The sequence below is a fragment of the Schistosoma mansoni genome, chromosome 3 (genome assembly GCF_000237925.1).
Source record: "Schistosoma mansoni strain Puerto Rico chromosome 3, complete genome".
Taxonomy (NCBI): Eukaryota; Metazoa; Platyhelminthes; class Trematoda; order Strigeidida; family Schistosomatidae; genus Schistosoma; species Schistosoma mansoni.
In genome coordinates this window covers 20,238,812-20,258,678 of record NC_031497.1, presented here as the reverse complement: position 1 = coordinate 20,258,678, position 19,867 = coordinate 20,238,812, and the positions used below count along the sequence as shown (strand labels likewise).

Genomic DNA, 19,867 nt, shown 5'->3' with positions numbered 1-19,867 from the left:
ATAAGCAGAAAACAGATATTGACTTAACAGAAATATATAGCGGTAAGTCGGTTAATCCTACTTTCAATTATATTCACAACGTTTTTTGCAAGGAAACTTTTCGATTACATATCATAGAAACCGAAATTCACTTATTTATCATTGAAACGAGAAACGTTTTTTTGAAAATATAGTCCGCAATCATTAGATCACAAACACAGTTGGTTTTAATTTCAGTCAGGAAATGCTCCATTCAATTAATTGGGAAATACAGTGAATAATAAATTGTTTTCCTTCTCCGACTTTGAATAATTTCAATAAGTCAAATCCAGTCAGATGTATAAAAAAGAGCGATTGTTTATTATTTGAACAAGTTGTTCACAGATCCAAGCCTGTTTACTGTTTTATTTACTTATGTCTGTCAACATAAGTAGTATGTAACACCAATCGGAAATGAGAATGACCGGTCTAGCTAAACCTTGTCGGATGTGAAGCAGTTACCCATTAAAAACAATGACAGATGACAGCAAAATGTCGTAGATTGATAGAGGGTGGACATTAATACCGTTGGTTGCCAGCTCAGTTATCTAGAGGTAAGGCGTTCGTACATGAGACCAAATGTTCTGGGTTCGAATCCCTCGTGCGGAATCGTGGATGCGCATTGTTGATAAGTTCGATACTAGGATGAAATGGCCTCCCAATGCTTCCAGGTTTTTAATGGCTATCTAACATTGATCGGTTCGCGATTTAAACGAAATATAAATAAGAGCTTATTCGAGTAAATAAATCTGGGTCTAATAATTTCAAGTTATTTTTTCACTTGGATATTTTGCTTCAAAGTTATTTCAAATTTCTTAAAGGTAAATCTGTTGGAATAGTGTATAAAATGTAATATGAGTAACTGTTATCATACCAAAAAATACTCCACAGAAAAGCTGGATCACACGTACTTCTCAAAGAAATTTATTATTTTACTTAACAGTGCACTGATAATGTCACAAGTCAATAAAAGTACGAATTCCAGGTTTTAATGAATCAAACTTACCATAATTACAAATAATAGTACATTTCCACCCAGATTCTGTACAGAATGGAAACAATCTTAGTTACTGAGTAATTTTACCCAAGAAACTAGCGACAACCAAAAACTTATTAGAAAACTATTTCTTCTAGTCCACATCAGTGTGCACATGTGATACCCCTTTGGTATGAATACAGGATATTCAGACTCTGTTGTGAGCATAGTATGAGTATATGTGGGAAGTCAGACACCGACGGTTAACAGTTGCAACTTAGGTCATTTTGCGATTTAGTATGATTCGCACTCTGTGTCATTCATCATTGATTACAACCTCACTCTTAACACAATACACTATAATTATTAGCTCGCTAACCAAACTTCATAAAATGTATTCACAGCCTTATCATTGGTGGACATAAGTAATTCGAAACAGAATATGGATCATTGAATTTCAACTCGGTGGTTCAATCTTACAATTCTATTTTACGTTACTGTATATACATCATAAATTTAAGTTTTGCCAAGAAAACGTATCGTTTCTTTTAACCAATATCCTTAACTTATACTCTTTAAAACACTTAATGACGCTCTTAAACGTCTTGACAATAATGCAAAATCGGGAGCTTAGAATACTTTAGTCGATTATGCATAAGCAGTAGACAATTGAGTCTAAACTGTTGTATAGTTTGTTTTTCCTAAGCAGGTAAATAAAGCTTCAAAACTAATTACCTTTATATATCTTGACCAAACTATTATTTAAAAGTCACTTAGTATTATTTGTTTGAATCTCCCCACTGATGTTTTAGGACTGCAACTGGTCAGTCTCTAATTGGCATATGTGCATATTGTGCGTATTGCCTCGATATAGCCTAAATTTACAAGCATGGTAAGCAAAGATGGATAGTGGCTAACAGTGGAATACAGGATGCGCGTTTCGTCCTATTATTTAAAAGTACTTGTTGTAATCATATTTTTTCTATGTACATAGAAATAGTAATTATTCCAGTGTTGATTAGCTTTCAAAATATAACTGTTGCAAAATATGTTGTTACTTTAGTTGAACTAGTTTATAAGTAGATTAAGTAATATAAATATATTTATTAAATAATAAAAAGTAAACTAAATAACATTGTTATGCCCCGAAAAGAATAATGAATGGTAACGTTGGGATCTGTTTATGAATCCATACTATGCATATATTTTTTATCGTATAATTGCTAAATAAGTAAACTATTCATATTCATGTCCCTCTTATTATAAGCTTGATTTTGATCAATAGACTATTATTATACGATTTACCATTCTTGAGTTATCCATAGTCTATCGATTACTGTTCCCCTATTCACAGCCACATTTTGCTAAATCTTGTACAAATGTTATCTTCTATTTTATGGTACGATGTGATCAGTTTGATTGTAATATAAACTCAATATGTTTGAAACATAATGATTCATACCTCAGAGGCTGTTCTGGACTGAACTGGCTGGGCTAGGCAGAAGCAGGATCGACAGGTACTCTAGACTGCTCGTACTGTTTCCGTGTGTCACTGTTCCAATCGATAATTTGCTGCTCTCTGATTGGTGGTCTTATCACGTCATACGTTAACAAGGCATCCACTCGGCTACAAGCTATAACAAACATTTTCTTAAAGATTGTTCCGTGAGACGAACAATTCGTCGAGACTATAACTTATGAACTAATCAATCACATTTAAGATAGCAGGTCTTGGATTTTGGTGAGAAATTCATTCACTCATTTGGCTAAATACCATTTTGACATTATAGCTAATGTCAGTTCGTGATGAAAACATTAAAGTTAATTCCTAACCCTAACATTCAACTGTTAATCTTAATCCTAATTTCTCACAATAATATGTAACCCTCATTTAACCCTGGTAAATAGGTGGTCATTCTAAGGTCATTTTAGCGTTGCTCAAAGGTCGTCCATAAATTATAGTCTTATCGCATAAGCTAATAACCTACGTGTAATAGTTTAATGTTAAAAACAATGTTGTTTAGGTATGTTGTAAAGCAAATCATCAAAAGGAACAAGAACAAGAGTGTTATATACTCATCGGCCTATTACTTATACTTGAAAACGACGAACCACTACAATTTCCACGACGCGAATTAAGAACACAAAAGACTGGTATAAGTGAAGATTTATTCTCTCCAAAATACGGTGATGATCCTGGCTGAAAATACACACATTTATATTCGTTACTTTAACACACATTTGATTACTAATTAGATAATATATGAAAAATGCCCAGAATTTTAACAAAATCGCATGCTGAACGTAGATCACGTTAATTTAATGCGAACCAAATCATATCTTGAATAAATACTACACTGAAATAAGAAATGGAAACTTTCACGTACCTGATAAGCAGCATCATCGGTGAACAAGGAGGATCCGATACAGATGTAAAGGAAGGGATCAACAAAACAAGGACAGCATTCCTACTATCGAAGAGCATATGGGACTCAAAACAATTATCCACAAACATCAATGTCTCAAGTCTCAATGCACACTTCAAGACAGTTCTACTGTACGGGGATGAAACATGGAGAACTACCACAACCATCATCAAAGATGTACAGGTATTTACAAACAGTTGTCTACGCAAGATACTCAATATCTACTGACCGGATAGCATCAGCCTCAAACTACTGTAGGAGAGAACAAACGAACATGCTGTTGAAGAATAAACTAGGTTAAGACTTTGGAGGTAGATATGATATACACTGTGGAAATCATCCAACTGGATTAGGAGGTAAGCTGTAACTTTGAATTCGGAATGGGAAAGGTAAAGTGGAGGACCAAGTAAGTAATTGTACCAGGAATTCGAGGTAGACATGTAAAGAATGAATGGAGATTGGGAAGAACTGGGAAGGAGAGACGGAGACCGAGTTGTTTGGAGAATGATGGTCCGTGATGCATACTTCACTATGTGTGACAGGCGTAAGTTGGTAACTAAGTAATTGGGTAGAAGAATGATAGATAGACCACAATATGTTTATCACTACAGAGAGACAGTCCTATGTACATTCAACCATAGAATCTTCAGTTTATTACAACAAAACACAAAAATAAATTTCTCCTAAACTTTAGTATCAAATTACTCTCCTCGTAAAGTAATTTAACATTTTTATAGAAACGTTTATGAAATCACAATATTCCCTCAGTCAGTCAGTCAGCTACAACGTAGGACCAGGCACATATATGCATCGGTCCAAGTTGCCATACCTCGTTAGCACAACAAGATCAACACCGGATTAATAGTAGTTAATTTAGTGTTGGTAGTAGTATATAAATTATAGGTTGTATATAAGGATATAGTATAGGAAGGAAGAGAGATATGAAGCAATTTTAGTCTCAAGGTTTAAGGGAAGATAAAGAGTGTATACACCTACGCCATTGTGATCGATTCTGAGCCATGTCACACAGAGTCTCCAACCATTGGTTACGATAGTCACGCGGACCCCAACCAGGTAGTCTGCATCTGCCAACATGGCTCAGACTAGAAGTTAGTGACTTCAAGCACTGATGCCATATTTTGGTTCGGCCGCCCCTAACTCTCTTCCAACCGTCCCCAATACTAGTCATCATAGCGCGTCGTGGTAATCGGTGTTCAGGCATACGTAACACATGGCCCAACCATCTCAGTCGATGAAGATTCATCACCTCATCAACTGATTTACCATCGTTCCCTAATACCCTGCGTCTAACCTCACTATTACTTACCCGGTTATCCCAGCAGATGCGAGCAATATTTCTAAGGCATCTGTGGTCAAATACTAGTAACCTACGAGTATCTTCTACTCTTAATGGCCATGTTTCACAGCCGTAAAGTAGAACAGAACGAACTGATGCGCAGTATACTCGTCCCTTAATTGATAGACGGATATCTCGTCTACGCCATAGGTGACGTAAGTTGGCAAAAGCCAAACGAGCTTTTTGAATCCGTGCAGAGATTTCGTCAGACATCAACCCATTAGGGCTGATCAGACTTCCAAGATAAGTGAAGTTGTCGACGCGTTCGACTACTTCACTCCCTATCCTTAGTTCGGGTGTTGACGCAGGCCAGTCCTGGAGTAACAATTTACATTTGGATGGGGAGAAACGCATCCCAAACATCCTGGCATTATTACTGAGTTCCAACAGAAGACTCTGCATTTTGCCAGCGTCTTCACCAAACAGGACTATGTCATCTGCGTATTCTAAGTCGCTTAGTGGTCCCCCTGGTAGGAGATCAATTCCTGTAGATTCAGTCGAAGAGAGTGTTATTTGCAGCAACAGGTCTATAATGAAGTTAAACAAAAACGGGGATAGTGGACAGCCTTGACGGACACCACTTGAGGTTGTAAAATCATATGACAGTTCGCCATAAGCTCTTACTCGACTAATAGTGTTCGAGTAAAGAGCCTTCAAAAGGTTTATGTACTTCTCAGGTACACCTTTCAATGACAGACACTGCCACAGAACCTCTCGGTCTACAGAGTCAAATGCTGCTTTCAAGTCAAGAAAAACTATCATTGTCGGACGCCGATAAGCGTGTCTGTGCTCTAAAACTTGACGAATGGTGAATATGTGGTCGATACAGCCACGACCAGGTCTGAAGCCAGCCTGATTTTCTCGTGTTTGCAGTTCACGAGTCTTAGTTAGGCGCCCGATAATTATTGAGGCTAGTATTTTAGATGCTATGTTAGTCAGACTAATCCCTCTATGGTTATCGCAGGATGATTTGGACCCCTTTTTATATATTGGGACAATCAGTGATTGTGACCAGTCGGATGGGATTACATCCGTCTCCCAGATTTTAGCCAGAATATTAGTCAACCTAATCGCTAAAATTGGACCACCATATTTAAAGACCTCTGGAGGCAATCCATCAGGACCAGCTGCTTTTCCTCGTTTCAGATTACTTATAGCCTTTTGAACTTCAAGTAGGGTCGTGGGGCCTACTTCAATGTTCCATTCAGGTTTTCTGGGAATAGTGGGTAGTTGTGCAGTAGCTGAAGGCCAGCTAAACTGCTCCTTAAAGTGTTCCGCCCATCGTTCTAAACGTTTAGGTTGAGAGCAGATAAGGGTTCCGTCTTTTTCGGAGATTGTCTCACTTACACTTGAATTCTTAATTCCGGTTTCTTTTATTAGTCTGAATAGTTGCCTGGTGTTGCCTACAGCCGCTGCCTTTTCCATCTCTTTTGTTTTCGTTGCCCACCACTGCTCACGATCGTTCCTTAGACTTTTAGTTAACCTAGATCTAATTTCTTTACGCTCTTCGTCGTGTTCAGAGCCTGATGGGATGAGTTTAGACTTAGAGGAAATCCACTGGTTTTTTGGAGCCCTATGGTTTAAATGACTAATAGATGTGACTGCTGTTTCCACAGCTGTTCGTATGTCTTTCCAAGCAGCATCTGGGTCAGTCTCGTTTACAGAACTGCCTAGATGTGAACTCAGTTGTTTCTGGAATTCGCATTTGGCTTTCTCGTCCTTCAGTTCAATCCTAATGGGTCTTCTTAGTGTAATTTTCCTGCGTCCATTGAGGCGCAGACAAATGCGTGCTCGTATTAAAGCGTGGTCAGAGTCTAAACAAGTATTCCAATACGAGCGACAATCTTCTATTGAGCCTCTCCAACGATGACTGATGACAATATGGTCTATTTGAGTCCATCGTTGGTTTGGTGCAGGTGGTCGCCATGTTAGACGATGTCTCTCCTTATGTTTAAAATTAGTGCTTGCTAAAAATAAACGATTGTCTGAGCATAGTTGCAACAGACGATCACCATTATCGGTTCGTTGAGCCGGAATACTAAAACACCCACCTAAATGTCTTTCTGTTTGATTTAAGCTGCCTACCTGGGCATTAAAGTCACCCGCTACGACTACTATGTCTGAGCGCTTAGCTTTCTGAAGAAGCTCAGAGAGTTTTCTGTAAAAGTCATCTTTCACTTCATCATGGCTGCAGTCAGTGGGAGCGTAGGCAGAAACGACGAAAAGGCAACGACGTGTGTCCCTATCCTTCCGAGTTCTTACGGAGCCATTTAGCCGGACAGCACACAGGCGACTGTTAACGGGGATCCATTCTAGTAGTGCTTGTTCTGCCCTTGTACTTAGTGCTATGCCTACACCTGCAAGTCCGCGAGAACTAGCCAACGGGTCGCCAGATACACGGAGGGTGTATTTCGTCGGCTGTCCATTTTGGCGAGGTGAGGTCAAGTGAATGACCACACTGGGATCCTGTATGCGTGTTTCGGAGACACAGCATACATCAATGGTACGAGATTCTAGAGTTTTAGCTAAGGAGGCCTGTTGACCGATTTGGCATAGGGTACGTACGTTGAAGGCTCCAATGTGTAGTTTGGAGCGAGGTTTTAGTAGACCTGGGACAGCGTTTCGCGCACTAGAATCGTTGGCCATGGTGACACTTGAGGAGGAAACCGGAACAGGAAGTTTAGTGTTGAAAGTCAAGGTAGAAGGAATAGTAGGAAGTGAAGAAGGAGATTGATTATGAACACAGTAGTCTTGAGTGTTGTTAGAGGTATGAGGGCAGTTATCACTTCCCGGTTGCCCACACCGTGGAAGGATTCTTCTAGAGGTACCTGAAAAGGAAATTGGGTTAGAAGTGGTCTTAATGACCTGAGAGCGTGACCGCAGTGCCCAAGGGACAACTGCTTGAGGTCGGTCACACACGACCTTTTTGTGGGTAGTTTTTGTGTTAGCTCCGTACTTGTTGGGGCCTTACCGCCGGAGACGGATATCCGTGGGATAAGGCGAGGTGTGCATTTTTAGGGTCGACCTTTTCTAACCCCACCCCTCCTTGTGGGAAGGCAGCATCGCTGTCATGCTGGTTGTCTGAAGGAAACACCTTACTGCTGTCACACCTCTGTACAGTCAGCAGTACGACTTCGCCTTCGGACCTTGGGTTTGCTGCTTTTAGTCTCACCGCTCTTCAACCGACCTGTCTGGCATGGTAGGACCTCGAGGAACGATTGTTCCAGCCAGTATAGCTCGATTGCTTCATCACGATAGGCAAGCCCGACCACTACGTCAAGGTAGCAGCAACGATCGGGACAACATTCCCTGATTTTGTAGGTATCATTACCAAGTTTTGATTTGATAATTTCAAATAAATTGAGCATTTGGTAGATTGTTATAAATAAATAATATATTTGTAACAACCTGTTAACAGTCTGGTTGGGAAGATTGTTGAAATCTCTGCAGATGTTTATCTGATCCCACCTTGTAGGGAATATTCTCATTGATTCTCAGGTTAATTTGGTTATTTATTCTCTGAAGAAGTGGCTTACACTGAGTCACGAAACGTCAAAAAATCTAATTTTTCTACTCATTGGGATATTACAAATATATTATTTATTTATTCCCTGATTTGTTTGTTTTAAATAGTAGATGGTCATCTAAATTAAACCTCAACATTACATATGATGAAGTGAATCTCTGTCATTGAGAAAACATGTCACTCAATCATAAAAGAAAAACACATTCTAATCCAAAGCCTTGATAACTGCTTACAATCTTCATTTGGATCATCAAAACTCGAACTAGGATTTTGTACGTCTTGATTTTCGAACACCAACATCATAAAATTTATTAGAAAACTGAACCAAATTATTAATTATCTACACATTCAGTTTACTGAAATGCAACTGGTGATTTATTACATAACATAAAATGACTTTATATAATTATATCGATTTATAATTTTTCTTGTTTTCATAGACAGAACTGTTAATATATCAACCAAATAGTCATTTTAAATGCAGTTCCATGTTGCATAGTAATATTGAAACATTTCAAACTTTGTCAGCTTGTATCCAGACAGCAACTAAACCGATTTTCTTGATGGTAACAACTTTATAAACTGTTTTGTTTTTGTTTCCTTCAAATCTAACTCAAACTGTCTAGTTTATAATCAAATAGTCATTAATCTAATTAAAAATATACTTCTCTTCCATTTACTTTTCTAATATTAATGATGATGATGGAAATGATGTAACACTAATGAAATCATCGGGGTGGGAGGGAATGAAATCATGTCACTATTCATATACAAACTGTCAATCATAAGAAAATGTCTATTTTCCTTTATTCAATGAACCTGTGATTAAATAATCCATTAAATGAAAACAATACTTCAATCAGTTTTCTTTTTCTACTTAAATTAAGTAGTGTTTTATTGTGAAATTTATAAAAAGTCATGGATGTTTTTTTTCTTCAGCGTTTCATCACTTCTCAACCATCATTTAGTTTAAATGTTCAATAAAAGAAGAATCGAATCATTGAAATTAATCTTCTTAAATACTCCTAACCTCAGTAGCTAATTATTAGCGAAATATATATTGGATTAAAGAACGTTCCATATAGGATTATGTTGGGACACACCGATTGGCTAATTCTTAGCCAAAATGCAACAGATTCAAAGTTGATGTCAAATTTGTGGAATGACACTAAATATAAACAAATATATAGCTTTATAGTTGAAATCATGAGTCAATTGAAGCTAGACCACCATGAAAAATCTGGAAGCACTGGACGACTGTTTCGTCCCAGTAAGGGGTTCCTTAGGAGTACGCATCCACGACCTCGCTATCAGGATTCGAATCCAGGACCTTCAGTCTCGCGTGAGAATGCTTAACCTCTAGACCAGGTTTTCCATGATGGTCTAGTTTTAATTGACTTACGAATTCAACTACCAACTTACTGAAATCTTCACAAAACCGCTTTTGAAAATATAGAGTTATTTTTTTGTCGGAATTTCATTTAATAGTACATGAAAATAGAGTATTATTAGTTCATCAAATAACCAACTAATTTCAAATAACGTTGCTAAGTAATGAAATGAAATCACAGTCAAAACTACTGCTTTTGCTCATTAAAAGCTCGTAAAGATTTCAAGTCTATCGTCTCGATTTAAAGTTGTTTTACACTGCTTAATATTCATTGTTTCTAACCATATTTAACACTTGTGTTATGCAACGAACTGTCGTTTATAAATGATTTTCATCGCCGATCGATTTCAAGTAAAGAAATACTGAAGAATATAGAACCTCAAACTATCGTATTATCCTCGCTGAACTTCCCTCGAATGTATTCGAGCATTACATATTATATGAATAAACTTTAAGCGCTGAGTTATAAACTCAAACTACTGAATTATAATCCTGTTATTCTTACTTTTGTTTTATGATGTAGCAAACACTGATAATAATTGCTTCACTGGAAAGAAACATTTATGTAATCCACTCCATCATTTCATGGTTCTTCAGAAAATGTCATCTGATTGAACACCTTTTTATAAAAAAAAATCTACTTTTACTTGCAATTAATAATTAAGATTTTTATCAATTTCTCTTTATTTACAATCATTTCGGCTTGCAATCGAGCTATTGAATCATTATCGTTTACTTTACCAATTAAACATTTTAATGAAACTACCCAACTACTACAATATTCAGTCAGTCAGTCAGTCAGATACAACGTGGGATCAGGCACATATATGCGTCGGTCCAAGTTGCCATACCTCGTTAGCACAACAACATGAATACCGGATTCACAGAAGTAGTTAATTTAGTTGTACTTACTTACTTATGCCTGTTACTCCCAATGGAGCATAGGCCGCCGACCAGCATTCTCCAACCCACTCTGTCCTAGGCCTTCCTTTCTAGTTCTATCCAACTTTTGTTCATTCTTCTCATGTTTGCCTCCATTTCTCGGCGTAATCTATTCTTGCGTCTTTCTCTTTTTCTTTGACCTTCCAGGATTCCATGTGAGGGCTTGTCTTGTGATGCAGTTGAGTACTTTCCTGAATGCGTATTCTATCCACTTCCAGCTCTTCTTCCTGATTTCTTCCTCCACTGGATGGAATATGGTTTGTTCTCTCCCACAGTAACTTGTTGCTGATAGTGTCTGGCCAACGGATCAGAAGTATTTTGCGTAAACAACTGTGAATAAACACCTGTAGCTTCTGGATGATGGCTTTCGTAGCTCTCCAAGTTTCCGTCCCATACAGTAGAACTGTCTTGACATTTGTATTGAAAATTCTGATCTTGGTGTTGGTTGACAATTGTTCTGAGTTCCAGATGTTCTTCAGTTGTAAATAAGCTGCTCTTGCTTTGCAGATCAGCGCCTTCACATTTGCATCAGATCCACCGTGTTCATAAATGATACTGCCCAGATATGTAAAGGTTTTCACATTCTGCAAAGCTTCTCCGTCAAGTGTGATTCGATTGGTGCATGCTGTATTGTATCGGAGAGTCTTGCTTTTCCTTTTGTGTATATTGAGACCTACTGCTTCTGAGGCTGCTGTTACACTGGTTGCCCTCTCCTGCATTTGTTGTTGCGTGTGTGATAGAAGAACCAGATCATCTGAGAAGTCTAGATCGTCCAGCTGCATCCTGGCTGTCCATTGTATCCCATACTTCCCTCCAGATGTTGACGTCTTCATGATCCAGTCGATCAGCAGGAGAAAGAGAAAGGGTGAGAGTAAGCAACCTTGCCTAACACTGGTCTTTACTTCGAAGGGGTCATTGAGTTGTTCTCCATGCACGATTTGGCAGTTTAATCCATCATAGGATTTCCATATGATATTGACTATCTTCTCAAGCATGTCGTGGTGTCGAAGAAGCCTCCATAGTGTTGTCCTGTCCACGCTATCAAATGCTTTCTCGTAGTCAATGAAGTTGATGTAGAATGATGAATTCCATTCAATTGATTGTTGCACAATGATACGTAGAGTTGCGATTTCGTCTGTACACGATCAATCGTTAAGGAATGTAGCCTGCTGGTCTGAAAGTTGGGCATCTACGGAGTCCCTCATTCTGTTTAACAATATCCTGTTGAAGACTTTTCCTGGTATTGAGAGAAGAGTGATGCCCCTGTAGTTATCACACTTTCTTAGGTGGCCTTTCTTTGGTATTTTGATCAGGTTTCCTTCTTTCCAGTCTGTCTGTGGTACTTGTTCTTCATCTCGAATCCTACTGAAGAGGAAGTGGAGTATCTTCGGAGTTGCTGCTATATCTGCTCACAGAGGTTGTGCCGGGATGTTGTCTGGTCCCGCTGATTTGCCGCTCTTGATTTGTCTGGTGGCCATGCTGATCTCTTCAATTGTTGGTGAGCCAACATCGATTGGGAGGTCTGTGAGTGCTGCTTCGATGTTGGGTGGGTTCAGTGGAGCTGATTGATTCAATAGTTCATTGAAGTGTTCTACCCACGTGTTTCGTTGTTATTCAATGTTGTTAATTGCCTTACCTTCCTTGCTTTTCACCGTTCGTTCTGGTTTACAGTAATTTCTAATGAGTTTCTCTATTGTATCATACAATTGTCTCATGTTTTCTTCTGTTGCAGCCTTTTCTGCCGTCATTGCTAAATCTTTTACTTAATAACGTTTGTCGGTTCTGATGCTCCTCTTCACTTGCTTGTTTGCTTCTGTGTTTTTGGCTTGTGTCTTGGCTTTTTCAGCTCGTGTTCGGCTGGTACTGATAGCTGCCTTCTTGTTCCCTCGTTCTTGAATCTTATCCAGTGTATCAACAGTGATACATTCCTTGTGTTAGTGATTTTTGTGGCCCAGAACTCCATGACATGTTGAAGTGATTGCCTCCTTGATCCCTTTCCAGTTGTTCTCCACAGTATTTCCCTCTCCATTGAGTAGATCATTAAAGGCCTGGAACTTATTGTTGATGGCTATGTTGAATTTGTTGAGTTTGTCTGCATCTCGAAGAAAGGCCGTATTAAACTTTTGTGATGTTGTCCGCGCCGTTGTCCACTGCTTCTTAAGTTTTAGTTTCATCTTGGCGACCATCAAATGATGATTTGATGCTATACCAGCTCCTCTCCTGTTTCTCACATCTTCCATCGTCCTCCTGAACTTTTTGTTGATTCAGATATGGTCGATTTGATTCTGTATAGTGTGATCCGGTGAAATCCAAGTGGCTTTGTGCATGTTTTGTGTGGGAATATGGTGTCACCTATGACCAGTTTATTGAAGGAACAAAGGTTTGCACATCTCTCACCATTTTCGTTCCTTTCTCCCAGTCAGTTCGTTTCGTCCCATGACGTATTCTTATCCGGTGTTGTTCATTCCAACCTTGGCATTAAGGTCTCCCATCACAATGGTCAGGTCATTTGCTGGGCACTTGTCGACGATTGACTGCAGCCTATCGTAGAATTGATCTTTAACGTCTTCATCGTAGTCATTCGTAGGCATATAGCGTTGGGTGACCTTAATTGTAATGCCCTCTTTCTTTGTTTTCAGGGAGGATTTGATGATCCTTGGTCCATGAGATTCCCATCCTATAAGTGCGTTTTGTGTTTGTTTGAACAACATCAATGCAACTCCTTGTGTATGTGGAGTATGTTCTTTTTCATGGCCGAAACATAACAGAAGCTCTCCTGAAGATAGTCGTTGTTGTCCAATCTGCGTCCAATGTGTTTCACCCCCAGGTTGTATTTCATCATTTCTGCAGCAATTTGGAAGATTCTCCAGGTCTCCCACATTGTCCGGGCGTTCCATGTACCTATAGAAATTGTTTCTCTTGTTGTTAGAAGGTGCATCGGCCCCATGACTTCCGAACAATCTCGGCTTTCATCATGAGGCGTCATAAATCTTCCTTCATCTCCCAGGGCAGAGTTTAAATGGTTGGAATAATTTTTGCCGGTTAGCGTTTTTTTAGCGAGTTGGTTCTCTACGGAATAGAGTCGCTAACCCCATGCCCAACTCTCCTCCTCTATCCGGGCTTGGGACCAGCAGTAGCCCTCGGAGGGGCTACAGGCTAAGTTGGCTGCTTGTGTGGTCTACTATAATTTGGACCCATATAGTACACAAAATTATCAAGTAAGAACAGAACTTTGGGCACTCCTTTTTTTCAAATCCATACCACACCTAATTGCTATGGTAAGATTTTTGAAGTGTAAGAACATAAAGTCTTTTTAATTTGGAAGTCTAGATTTGAATGTTAAATGCACTGTTCGGTTGCATGTCCTTATCAGACGATCCAACAAATACTGCAATATTTCTCGACTGTAAAACAGTTCTCGATAATAATTCAGAAAATAAGGCTAGGTGGGTGTAGTTTTTAGAATTTTTTAATAATTTGTTTACGAATAGCTAGGGATAACTTTGTATGGAAATTATGTTTTCTGAGAAATCACGCTCGCTCGACAGATATAAATTTGATAGTCTCTAGTCAGGCTTTCAATAAAGTCACACGCAGAACTATTACCTAATAAACATCTATTGGAATTATAATAACGGGTCAGTGTGACAATGCAGAAATTTATCACAATGTCAATCCGATATTGAAAATGATCTACGAATGTATAGTAGTTTATTGCCACTCAACAAGGTCAATAACAATTACCATTGACGAATAAATTGGTTAGGTGGATCCGACACCGGGGTGAACTGGTCTATTGCTCCGTTTCCCATTTTTTACATCTTTTCTGCTCAGAAAAGTAAAACTGCCCGATGAGACTTATTCTATTCTCTGATTGTACTAAGGAAGCAGAAAAGCCTGGAATTCAAAATGAGGTGGGACGGCGTATATTCACCAGATATATAAGCTTCAACTTAGTACTGTTTTATTCAAAAGGCTACACATTTCCCGTCAGCCCTATAGGTAAGTTACAGCTAAGAGTTGGCTGATATCAGCACTCTTTTTATTAATGATTTGTATCAATTCCCAGTACAGTACCATTTACTCCTAACACCAATGCGTTATTCACTTAGATGCTGGGTCCAGATAGCCGTTAATTTGTGCATATTTCTTCTATTCTATACTAATTTGTGGGTTGAATGGCTATGTTGAGGTAACCCGCACAAGATGCAAATATGCCAACCAAGACTGATGAAATCTCAGTCAAAATATTCACAGTAAGATAATCCAGTTCATTTCAAATAAAATTACTTTTTTTATGGTATTTTGAATGGTGGAATAGTAACCGGTAGTTTTTGTGTATGTATATGTGTATGCTTAAATGAATATCGCGATTATGTGCTTGGCTTAAGGGGACCACTGAAAAATAGTCAGTAACATAAGTGGGCCGTATGTTAAAGGTCTCATTTTGGATGAAACCCTTAACAAATAATGTGACGATAAAGAACGAGCCTGTCTTCCCAAGACTTGGGTTGAATCAAGGGTGATGAAATAGCTGGAAAGATTGATTTCAAATTAAAGGATGTATCCAGGTATCAATTTAATCTCTCCGTATCAATGGAATTGGTCATTAGAACAGTCGTGTCTAGACAAATTCCCATATTATGTTGCCTCCATTTGCATCTATCAGTTTATATGTACGTGCGACGGCATGTATATCAGGAAAACAGAAGAGAGGATTTGTGTCCGCATCTTTGAGCACATTCTTTAGAAGCGTAGACTAAGAAGACACCACGTTTTCAGCAGTACGAATGCGCACCATTGGCTTGACAATAGCCATGATGTTGGTGCCTTACAGTTCTTCAAGATAACTTGTAAACAAAGAACGTCGAATTCGTTACGTTTTGCTGTATCGATTGTCATAAAAAGGCTTAAATCGTATTCATATTCTCAAAAAGAGTCATTATCTTTGTCTTATCATAGTGACCTCATTCACAAATATTTGTTATTGTATTTTTCTTTCTATGACACTAATTATTAATTCATACTACTTTGCGATCTATACTCAGTTAATTTTATTTCATGTTTAGAGGATTATGTAACAATAACTTAAGATGCAGATTAGGGACACATCATCAATCTCAGGGTTTGAATAATGTACCAGTGATTGTTTTATTGTACTTGTTTGTTTAACTGTACCGAACGCACTTCTCCTTCCGTGGTCCTTTTTGCTTGCACGAACGAGCTTACGCTCCGTTGTATTGCCTGTAAACTTTGGTACGTATCGGTATTCTTTCGATACCACGAGATCGCCAACAAATATATCTTATCTGGACCATTAACAGCCCTCTGATTTTCGGTCTACCGGAGGGACCAAGTTGATACCTGGCCTGTCACCTTATTTATTTTATTTATTTAAGCACATAAATATTGGGACAACGGGGCACCGAATACATATGCACCACACAAATCTCATCTGATTTGTGTGAGGTTTATGTTGCTGTCCGGGTGCCCAAACTGAAGCAGGTGGTTTTCTTAGGTGACCACACCCGGAGCCTTTCACCTAAAGGTCTGATCCACAAAGCAATGGAGCAGTATCAGGAGATGCAGTCCCATGGCAGTCTTTGACCAACGATTGATTCATACGCCATTTGTTCCCTCAGGATACTGGAGCCCATGTGCACCATTGGTTTGGAATCAAGGTTTTCTAACTCCACTAGGTGGACTTTCCGTGTCCAACAACCCGGTTAAAGCGCCAGACATTCGCTTTTCGTCCTCTAAATTTCGCAAACAACAGCCCTGCCATGAGAAGGCAGTGAGTAGGACTTCCGTGACAGAGGCTATATACGCGTGGCCATGTGAGAGCATTTCGAGAGGGAGAGCGGACTCTCCCCACTCCCGGCCGTACCAAGGAATTTGGAAGTGACTCGATACCATCTTCAAACTACTAAAAGGATGATTGTGAAGCATCTTGTATGATTTTATGAAATATTAATCACCGTCCAAGTTTGCACGGAATATTGGTTGGCAGTTTCGAAACTTAGACCTTAAATGTCACATGTTAGTTAAAGTTCTCACAGTTTTTTATTCACTGTCAAACCTTGTGGTTTACGACCATGACCAAGTGTGGAATGAAACACCATAAACATGTATCTAAACCTCATGTCCTTCAGCAGTTTACCTTCTCCGTGAGTGTAATGAGTGTGGGTAGTCTGAGAAAGGATAGGACTATTTTTCCCCTTTAAGAGACCATCAAATTCAATCCAGCTTCCAAAACGCCTGTATTTAAATGCCTCGCTTAAATCGACTGGAATCTCTCTTGAACGTGAATCACTACAAACAGCACTTAATAACTATTGAAAAAAGTTATTTCTTGCGAATAAACTTTATTATCTGAAGGAAGGACTAGAAAAAGTAAAGACTTACCGGTTACTCGACATTTCGTCTTAATTCTTGCGGAAAGCAACGATTCACAGAAACTCAGAGTATCTCTGACTGTTAAGTTACTCTCAATATGCTGTTTTGTGAACCCCAACAAATTTTAAACAAGGACATTGAGGTTAAGTACAGTCATTGGTATCCCAGGTGAAGTTACGAGGCAACAATGTAGCCAAATTGTACACTACAAAACAAAGATTGATGTGGATATAAGACTTCCTAGTCGGGCGTCAACAAAGAGTAAAGGTGAACTCCAAGTAATCTAGCTGGGAAACTGTGCTTAGTGGAGTCCCCCAGGGTACAGTTTTGGAGCCAGTGTTATTCCTCCTGTACGTAATTGACCTCCCTCGTCTACTATCGTCATCCGTCTTACTCTATGCTGACGATGTCAAGATATGGAGAGCGATACAAAGCAAGGGCGATAGCTTAGAGCTTCAAAATGACCTGGAGAGATTATCTGAATGGTCCCAAACCTGGCAACTGCCGATAAACACTTCCAAGTGTATTGTGATGCATATTGGCCACCAGGGTACAGATACATACACGATGAATAACACTGAGTTACCTATTGTCCAGGCACACAATGACTTAGGCGTCATCGTTAGTCCAGACGTAAAGACTACTGCACACTGCCGTGCAATAGCCGCCAAAGGTTTTAAAACTTTATGGTCCATACGCAGGGCTTTTAGGCATCTCGACGCTAAAACGTTTCTGACTTTGTATACAATGTTCGTACGTCTTTAACTTGAGTACTGCATACAAACAGCTAGCCCCTGCCTAAAAAAAGACAGTGAACTCTTGGAAAGGGTTCAGAGAACAGCAACTAGGCTGATTCCCGGAAAAGCGAAGCTCCCGTATGGTACTAGACTGGCCAAACTAAACCTATTCCCGCTGTCATATAGAAGAATCAGAGGCGACTTGATTACAGTTTTCAAATTGCTTAATGACAAATTCGCACCTGATATGCCCTCATTTTTCTTGTCTTCCAAAACAGAAAATCTACGAGGACACTCCAAAAAAGTTCACAAGCCCAGAACGAATTACTTGTCAGCTGACTACCGACTTTCCCATCGAATCATCAACGAGTGGAATTCATTACCCCAGCACGTGGTTGAGGCTCCATTCGTCGACTCCTTCAAAAGAAAGTTGGATCAGCTGAGAGACCATCATTGCCAGGACTAACACAGGCCATCAAGCCCCCTGAAACTGAAACAAAGAAGCTAAATTATTGCTTTTCAATTTGATTTCGCGAATTTACTGCAGCAAAACACGACTAAAATATAAGAAAACCTGATGGCCGTGCAATCCAACGGACATTCAATAGACTCTCAACAAGTCAAATACGGAATGACCGCCTCTTGTCAGTCCCTTTAATGTCGTTAAAGCGAAACGGCGGGCTTTTTCACTGTGCCGAAAACGACCTTGACCTTGATTAGTCGATTATAGGGCGGCACGTTTTTGTTTTTTCAGAAGGTTTGGATTCAGTTCGTGCTGCCGACGTTCGTTAACTTCAATCTCCGTTGATCCCGTTAGTCTGATTGGGTTTCACAAATATTTGCTTATTTACAGTATCCACGTTTATCCCTAATTACACTATCAAAACCAATATGGAACTAGCCATCCTTACGTCTGTTATGTCTGGAGGCATAGGTGTTTTTGTTGGTTGGTGTGTCTTTCGTAAACTTGGTAGCAGTGTAAGCTCCAACTTTTTCTAATGCTTAGCCTTTCCACAATAGGTTAATTTAGCATCGAAATTGACTCATTGCAAACCTGTTCCTGGTAAAATGAAACTAGTGTTAATAGTACGATCTGATCTTAAAATGGGTTGTGGAAAGATTGCTGCTCAGGTGAGCTATCTTGTATTTTTAAGATCCGTGGTTTTGAAGTGTTCCCATGCTGCTGTTTCTTGTTATGAAGAAATTATTGAAAAAAATCCGGGCATCTTAAAGGCATGGGAAGATCAAGGACAACCCAAAATCGTACTTAAAGTTGACAGTTATGAAGAAATGTAAGTTTAGTCGTGATTCTAACACCGTGACTTTTCTAACCTTTTGTTGTTTTTAGGCTTAAACTATCCGACAAAGCTGAGTCATTGGGTCTTGTTAATTCAATTATACACGATGCTGGCCATACACAAGTTCCCAAAGGCACTGCAACTGTTCTTGGGATAGGACCGGGTTTGTGCCTAAAATTATTTTTATTTTCCTCCATTAGCTTTGGCTTCTGAAATCAACCTTGTTTCCGGTGATCTAAAGTTGCTTCCTTAAGATTATACTTAGGAACGCTTACGACGTATGCAGCAGTGTATATTTGAAACCCAACTATTTTAACGCTTTCTAATAAAAAAAACTTAGAAGATTATTTCTGCTAACCGGTCTTTTTCTGCATGAACCAAATAGCTTCAATGATTAGTTGTGAATTGTTAATGATCACCTAAATCCTTTGACGTATGTTAGTGTAGGTTCCGTTATCGTATAGGCAGGGAGGGCCGCAACTAACAAATAGTAAAAGCTGGCCCCCCAAACGCCCTGGTACGGCCGAGGATGGGGAGAGTCCGCTTTCTCTCCCGGAACGCTCTCATATGGCCACACGTATACAGCCACTTCCAGGGTAATCCTGCTCACTGCCTGCTCGTGGCATTACTGTTGTTTATGAAATTGAGAGGACGAAAAGCGAATATCCGGCGCCTTAACCGGGTTGGTGGATATGGAGGATCTACCCAGAGGAGTTGGAAAACCCCGATTCCAAACCGATGGCGTAAATGTATCCCAGTACCTTGAGGGAGCAAATGGCGTATGAATCAATCGTTGGTCAC

At 39.3% G+C, this 19,867-nt stretch overlaps 1 protein-coding gene across 2 annotated transcripts; it reads left to right on the top strand.

The window, feature by feature from the left end:
- Positions 1-18,659: 18,659 nt before the first annotated feature.
- Smp_030330.1 (putative peptidyl-tRNA hydrolase) lies at positions 18,660-19,421 on the top strand (the record flags this gene model as incomplete). 2 transcript variants are annotated; one of them, XM_018799584.1, is made up of 5 exons in its annotated part: positions 18,660-18,746; positions 18,789-18,899; positions 18,939-19,060; positions 19,117-19,229; positions 19,267-19,361. In XM_018799584.1, the coding sequence occupies 5 exons, from the start codon at positions 18,660-18,662 to the stop codon at positions 19,317-19,319; spliced, it is 486 nt and encodes a 161-aa protein (XP_018651359.1). In that variant the 3' UTR covers positions 19,320-19,361. The 2 variants fall into 2 exon arrangements, with proteins under 2 accessions (XP_018651359.1, XP_018651360.1); XM_018799585.1 differs by having other exon boundaries at positions 19,117-19,421.
- Between the last annotated feature and the right edge of the window lie 446 nt (positions 19,422-19,867).